This window comes from Gavia stellata, chromosome 5 (genome assembly GCF_030936135.1).
Source record: "Gavia stellata isolate bGavSte3 chromosome 5, bGavSte3.hap2, whole genome shotgun sequence".
Taxonomy (NCBI): Eukaryota; Metazoa; Chordata; class Aves; order Gaviiformes; family Gaviidae; genus Gavia; species Gavia stellata.
Genome location: NC_082598.1, coordinates 36277137 through 36284630, shown reverse-complemented (window position 1 = coordinate 36284630; position 7494 = coordinate 36277137). Strand labels below are relative to the sequence as shown.

Genomic DNA, 7494 nt, shown 5'->3' with positions numbered 1-7494 from the left:
TTCTGACTCTGAAATCCTAGGGACAGAATTCTATCTCCTGTAAACAGTCACAGTTCCGTTAAATTTCTTTATACTACTTAACACTGTGTAAGGATCTGCTTTTGTGAATCTGTGAAATTCAGCCAAGTATCAAAAAACCCGGCAGTCCTTCTTAGAACATAACAAAACCATGGAAATAATTGGACATCAGAATTGTAAATGTTTTACAAACGAGAACAGTTTATTACAATTTATTTGAAGCAATAGTCTGTTGTAGATTATCAGGAATTGCCTGCAAAAGAAAGTCAGCTAATAAGATATTGCAGAATAAAGCTCATACCTTGTGAATTGTATTCCAAGGCTGTACACTTAGACAGAGATTTCTCTACAAATTCTAGTGGAATATTCAGAGTAACAGTAATATTGTGTGGTACCAGAAGTGTAACCAGGTTTCCCTTGCCCACAGACTACAGCTGTAACTTGGCGTCGGAGATGAATACAATCCTTAAGCAAACGGCGGAATTCAGACTGTGATACGTCTCTCTCATTTTCAGTAGTCCGCGGGAGATTTTCTAATAGTAAGCGTTCTTTGGTCAATTTTCTAATGTCATTTTCATATTTGGAAGTGTCTTGTCTATATTCCTGCAGTTCTTTCTTAAGTAACTGATTTTCCTCTGTGACGTTTGTTAGTGCTGTTGATAACCTCTTGCATTCTCTGTTTGCACTGGTCAAGTTAGACTTTAAAAGATCAATATCTGCTTTTGCATTTCTGAGTTCAGTCATGAGTTTCTTTTCTGTATAAGCTTTATCTGATTGGAGTTTCTCAAAGTCCTTCTGCAGCATCTGTTTAGTATCAGAACATTCCTGTAGGGCCATTTCAAGGTTAAGGCTTTTGGCTTCCAGTGTCTTCATTAACTGAAGATGAGTTTCCAGTTCAGATTTTGCTGCGGTTTCTTTTTCTTTCATTTGTTGCATTGAACTCTGGTTTCTTTCAAGCTCTTGCTTTAGGGAACTGTTTTCTTTTGTAAGCTGGGATATTTCCATCTCAAGTTTTTCATTTGTTTCTTGTAACTTGAAGCGTTCCTTTTGCAAGAACTTTAGGATTGCACTGAGCCTCTGTCTTTCACAGGTAACAGCAATCATCTTTTCTTCTACTTTCTGGTTGCTAATTTGAAAATCATGTTGTGTCTGTATTGAATGTTGGTTTCTATTAGGGAGTTGATTCCTCTCTTCCTCAAGGATGTTTTTCTGGTTTTGGGGTTCTTTCCATTTTATTAAGAAGTTCTTTGCTTCCTTAACACATTCCTTATTATCTTCTTGTGATTTAACCAACTGGGGTTGCACACACTTCTTTTCTTCAGCTAAATATATAATTTGCACATTATATTTTGATATTTTTTCTTTTGAAGACTGTATGGTAAGAGTAAGAGGTTCCACTTTGTTCTTGAGAGCTAGATTTTTATTTGGAAGATCATGTGCTGTTTTTTGCAAATCCTTGGAATTTTTCAGGGACTTCTGCAATGCTTCCATTTTGCCATCATATTCAGAGGCTACTTTGATTTCGCAGAATTTCTGATTTCCTGGCCTCAGTAGCGTTTGATTTAAAGTAGTCTGTTGTTGTTCTTTTTCTTTTTCCAGTTTCTGTTTGTTATCAAGCATTAGTAGCTTATCTTTCACCATCTCGGAAAAAGAATTAATCTGGAATCTGTCACCTTCACTGTAATTGATTCTAAATTCTTTACGTACATTTTTGCTTTGAGATTCTGCTTTTTCACTGTATACTGTTGTGGGAGAACCACCCCATACATTAGCACATTTGGAGTCTTTATGAAATTCTTGATCAAAATGTAGGCCATTTTCTTGAACTGGATCTAAACCAATATGTGATTCATCTAAAGAGGTCACCATTTCTGCACTTTTTTTAAAGTTATTAAATTTTTCTCTGTATGAAAAGCCAGATTTTTCTGTATTATCTGCTAACAAATCCAAATCATTATGGACTGACTGCTGAAATTCTGGTTTCAGGAACTTGGTAAGATAGTTAATATTGTCTGTTTTATGAAATTCTTTCCCAAACTTGGGAGAAGATATATGATCTTTAGATTCACTCAAAATGACCTTCTTATGGGCAGCATTCAACCTTTCTGTCTCCAAATCAGTGCCAGATAGCAGATGTCCACATTTACATTCATTTTCTATTGCAAGTATCCTGTTGTTTCCGAACAGATCTTCTGATTTTTCAACCTTTTCAATTGCTGTAGTCTTAAGCGAAATCCTGTGTGGAGTATTTATATCACTGATGACATTTCCAGTATTGGAGTTTACTTCCACATGCTCGTCTGAACAGGGTTGTTGATCGTGATGAACTTCTCTCTTAGAGGACAGCGATTCAGGATATTCCATAAGCTACCCCACAAAATGAAACACAAATGTGCAAAAAACTGTCATGCTGTAAAAAACGGTGAAACATTGCAGTACTGGAAACATAAGACAACTAAATTGTAACCAAAGCCACTTATCCATCATGACGTGTAGAATTTACCTCTGCAATGCCATTTATCCATTAAAAGAATGTAAACAATTATTGTAGGCCCCATTTCCTTCAGTACTGGGCTTTGAAGCAGGCACAAAATACCAAGTAAGTGTCTTACACGGATTAAGTATATTTCCAGCCGAGGAGAGATAACTTAAGGAGACTACAGTTTGTCTTTGATTTTGTTATCCCAGTCCCAACAAAATAAGGGCAAACTGGAGTTCACACTAAATATAGACAGAAAAAGTAGGGTTTATGCAGCATTTCATAGGAGAGGGACAAAATTTATTCCCTGTCCTCATTTCTCTCTCTTCCCTCCTTGACTCTCTGCCCTGTCTCTCTGTATGCTTTGCATTGCATTCCATGCCCACTGAAGATAATCCAAATTAATTTGATCAGGTTACAGTTGTAACCGTGCAGAAGGGAAACTGAGTTTTAATCATAATGGGTGGGAGGGGATAGTGTATGTAATTATGGCTAAAGCTCTGCTACCCAGAAAATCTCAGGGAGAAGATACTGTTTTGTTTTTTTTTAAATCCAGAATAACCCTGTGTTATTTTCCAAAAAACATGTCACTCTCAAAACCCAAGGTCCAGCTAAAGAATAACTTGTTTGTAAGTAAAAATTGTTAAACATACCAGAGACGCATCACTTGGTGTGCAAGTCATCAGAATCTTGTCTGAACTACATAGTGGAGTTTTCCTTTCGAATGTATATTTATTTAGTATCTCACGGATTTTAGACTGTACCTGAAAAAGATTGAGACTGTTTACAGAAAACGTAAATGTAGAAGTATTTCATTTTCCAAAAATATCCTATTACTCAAGAAGTTCTCTTTGAGGAAGGACGGACCAGATGGAAGTGGCATGTAGGAATATGGAATTGTTTATAACCAACAAAGGGTAAAGCTAAATGTCTTTCCAGCACCAGATATTTAGCTTTTATATAAAGAACCAGATAAAACGATGGCAGAAAAATGCTGCTGAAAAGGTGGCTTAGCATTTTGTGAAACATGGCTTTTTGCAACAATAGAACAGGTTCCGCTAACAGTGACATAATGTGGAATTAACTTCCTTGAAAACAACAGAGCTTCCTTGAGTTTACAGTGGTATAAATGAGCGAAGGATCTAGTCCTTCCCTTTTTTTTTCCCTAACTCAGTTTTGGTTTTCCTCTGTTTTCCTGAGGTTTTAAAATGGTTTTTATAAGCCCACAAATAACAGTGTGACTAAGAAAGAGCAAGAACCTAGAAGTGAGATTATCTTATCAGCTATCTTAAGATGGACAGATGATTATTGTGTACATAAGTATACATTTAGTCTAAGAACAGATCTTTCTTAAAACACCTATGGCAGTAACTAAAAATGCAGCAGGAGGCTTTCGTATTGTAAGAGCATTTGTGTTCTACTTTTACCATGTAAATATTCTCCAGAGTCTGTTGCCCAAATGTCTGAAATGATTCCAGCTCTTGCTGAAGAATCTAAAATGTATAAAATAAATATCAGAAAATTGGTAAGTAGGTGATTTTTTGTTGTTTTTTTTGTTTCACATATTGAGATGGGTTAGGGTATTTTCTCAGTTGAAATGATGTTTCTTTTCCAATCCCAAGATTGTTGTCACCCAGCCTGAGTCAACGGGAGTTCATCAAATGCTTCTTTCACCACTCAACAGCCATTCAGAAACTTATTTGCAGTATTGGAAGGATTTCAGCATAGTTCTTCACAGACAGTTGCTCACGTTACAGAAAGCACTGGCACATCTGGAATTGCTTTGGGTCTTAGTCTTTGCAGTGAGACCAAATGTGCTTCCGTTAGAATTCATACTCCAGTTCCAAAAATCATCTTTCTGGTTTAGAGTGTGGTGTACTGGTTAGACAACATAAAAAAGTTGGACTGTCTTTGGGATTAGTAAAGGGAAACCCTAGTATTCTGCATTAACAGAAGTGATACTGGCTAAGCTCTAATGCCTTAGAAGTGCTTCAAAATAAGTAGTGCAAATTCTTTACATAGATAAAAGGATTTTCCTCTGGATGCATCATTCTTAGGTCACAGAATTCAGAAGCTCACTGAAAATCTCAGCTGAAGGAATGAGCATGTGCATAGAGCAAAATTTGTCTAGCTTTCCATGTGTTCTGCTTTGGAAGAAAAATCCCCAAAGCATAGAAGAGGAAGGAAAGAGGCAGGCAGAGAAGTACTGTGCATCACACACCCGAGTTACGCAACTATGCTGATCATAAAACCAAACCCCAGCATACTTCGCTAGTCATTATTCAAGTGGAAATGGTGGTTTGCAAGGAATGCTGTCGATTTCAGAATACTTCAGCAAGTCTGATTTCTTACTGAAAAACATCAGTCAAGAGTGACAGCTCCTACTGTATGGTCCTAGCCCTGCATACAGTTATCGAGATACATTGAAACCATCAAAGTCACTGTATTTATAGTCGTATGAAGCACTTTGCATTTGTTGAGAAATGTGAGAGAGAATAGCTTTAAACTAGAGAAGTCTCCGAGTCCTGAGAACTAACACTTCCCCTGAGCAGCTCCTGAAGTAAGGCACCTGTGATCAGTTGCTAGCTTGAGCTGCTCTTGCTACTCTGGTTGTGATAAATGACTCAACCCCAAATAGGATTGCAATTAAAGTTTACAATTTATTAAACGAATAGAGGCAAGCAAACAGCGCTGGGTGCGCCGGGAGTCTCTGCTCCACCAAGACGCACACCGTACAGTTCTTGTTTTCGGTTTATATTTCTCTTGCTGCTACATATTCATAGGAAAGGTTGGTCTTTGTAAATGAATTAGGTCCGTCCCCCCCTATATGTGACGTGTAGCATGATTTGGGTGGAGAGACGAGTGCTATAGTCATATATGTTTAGCATGACCTCTATAATCTTCATTAGCATATGCAGGGTGTGAGTTGTAATATGCATTTCACAGGTAATGAAGCAAAGGTCAGTTATCGGACACGAAGCCTTTTCGAAGAACAAAGGACCTCTCACATTCCTGTTATTTTACTGTCTTTGCTGACCATAAGCAGGGCTATCCTGCCTCCACAGGGCCCCCTCCTTATCTGCACCCTGTGTTAGCCGGGTGAGTCTCCACTCCCCCGGGTCGCACAAGAGATAGCAAGGGCAGTCTTAACAGCTCTTTGTGCACAGGAATCCCACCTCATTATCCAAATTCCACATTATCCACCCCGTGACTATAGTCACTCGGATCGAAATCCAAATCACACTCGCATAAAATCGCTTTTGGGGGTATCCCTCACATTAGACTTCTTTTGCTTAATACTATGCGGTTAACAACAAAACCAGTTTTGGAATATGTGTCAGGCAACCCTTGCAAGATACAAGAACTATATACATTAACCACTCTGTGTTTCTTAGGCTTATGGGAACTATATACATTAACCACTCTGTGTTTCTTAGGCTTATGGTTAACAAGGGTATGTAGGACAGAAAGTCACATTTCATCATGCGGCCCTAGCATTGTTCCATATTGACACGAATCAGATGAACACATTTCACACTGGTGAAGTCTGGTGCAGGCCAGTTTGTCAGTGATGTTTTGGCCCTAGGCACACCCATAGGCTTAAATAAATACACCATACGGAAGTTCTGCTAGCTAAGACTCTTTCTGCCCGGCCACCCTGCTCCCATCTGCAGTCAGAGTCAATCAGCTTACTTTCAGTGTTGTCTGCAGGTCAGTTGGGTCTTCTGCTCCTGCTGTGCGATCATCTGCAAATACAAATGACGCTTCTACAGTTAGCAGATCTTGCAGTTCACAGGAGGAGCGATTTCAGATCTAACAAGGGAAAACTGAGAGGATTCAGCCTGGCTGTTCAGCCTGGGGAAGGGCATAATGGCTTATTTCTCCCGCTCTGGATTGCCTGAGCCCTGCTGCAGTTCCTGGCACAGGGCAGGCTCACCTACAGGAGACCTAGTCTCTGGAAGGTCTCTGGGGAAGCAGCCCAGGCTCCCGCCAAGGGCGAGTTTCTCTTTGGAAAAGGCGAAGCAACCGTGGCAAAACAGGTACCTCGAGCGACCTCTGTCTCGGCCACGCCGGCCAGCGGTGGGGGCTGGCCCCCGGAGGAGGCGGGACAGCCCTCCATCCCAGCGCGGCCTCTCCTCTCCACCGCTTTTCCTCCCAGCGAGGCCGCTCCCGCTGCGGGAGGCGGCTTCGGCCCCGACATCCCAGGCCTCACTGACGAGCCGCAGGGGGCACAGCGCGCCGGTCCCCTCGCCGCACTGACGCAGCGGGGCTGCGTGACGATTGACATCACAGTCTGCGGTGACGCCGCCCGCGCGGAGGGGGCCCGCTCGAGCTGCCCCTCGCGCCCCAAGCGTCTTGAGCCCGGCCGCCTCCGCCTCCGCGCGCTGGCGCTGCCCGGCACCCTGCTCGCCGCCGCCCGGGCGCCGCCGCCGGCTCCGTTGGCAGCCGGGCGTGAGCTCCCCGCGGCGGCCCGCAGAGCGGCGGAGGAGGGCCGGGAAGTGAGTGCCCCGGGGAGGCTTTCCCGCCCCGCCGCCCCCGTGGTGGCGGCTGCCCCTTCGGCGCGGCGGCCCGCTTGGCATGGCGGCCGCTGCTGAGGGCCCGGCGCCAGCCGCCTGCTCGGAATCGGCCCTGCCAACCCTGAGGGCAGCGTGCCTGTCGGCGAGTGCCCCCTTCTTCCTTTTCGTGTCTGTTGGGGTTTGGGGGCTTCTGGTGGGTCTTTCTGCGTGTTTTACTTTGGTTTTCACTTGTTACTGCTCACCCTCCCTGGGTTGCTGCGCGGGGCGGGCTTGCTCTATAGCGCAGTCACCTCTGTGATGCAAGTTCTTGTCGTTTCCATTTTAGAAGTAATATTCTGCCAAACGTTGTTTACATTAGAACCACGGAATCACTAAGGTTGGAAAAGACCTGTAAGATCATCAAGTCCAACCATCAACTAACACCACCATGCCCATTAAACCATGTCCCACAATGCCACGTCCACACGTTCCTCGAACAAA

General features: G+C 42.7%; 1 protein-coding gene across 1 annotated transcript; it reads right to left on the bottom strand.

Annotated features, from left to right (window-relative positions):
- Positions 1-348: 348 nt before the first annotated feature.
- Positions 349-7077, bottom strand: CCDC110 (coiled-coil domain containing 110). The gene is made up of 5 exons (XM_059817940.1): positions 6435-7077; positions 6191-6243; positions 3925-3990; positions 3151-3261; positions 349-2385 (listed from the first exon to the last, which is right to left on the bottom strand). The coding sequence occupies exons 1-5, from the start codon at positions 7075-7077 to the stop codon at positions 349-351; spliced, it is 2910 nt and encodes a 969-aa protein (XP_059673923.1).
- Between the last annotated feature and the right edge of the window lie 417 nt (positions 7078-7494).

Bases quoted from the DNA above. Each gene is read 5' to 3' on its own strand.
- CCDC110 (XM_059817940.1), bottom strand. From the start codon at position 7,077: ATGCCAAGCGGGCCGCCGCGCCGAAGGGGCAGCCGCCACCACGGGGGC. The intron at 6,244-6,434 runs GTGAGCCTGCCC...TTGTATTTGCAG, and splicing joins AGAGACTAGGTCTCCTGTAG to ATGATCGCACAGCAGGAGCA. The intron at 3,262-3,924 runs GTAAAAGTAGAA...AATCTTTTTCAG, and splicing joins CTCTGGAGAATATTTACATG to GTACAGTCTAAAATCCGTGA.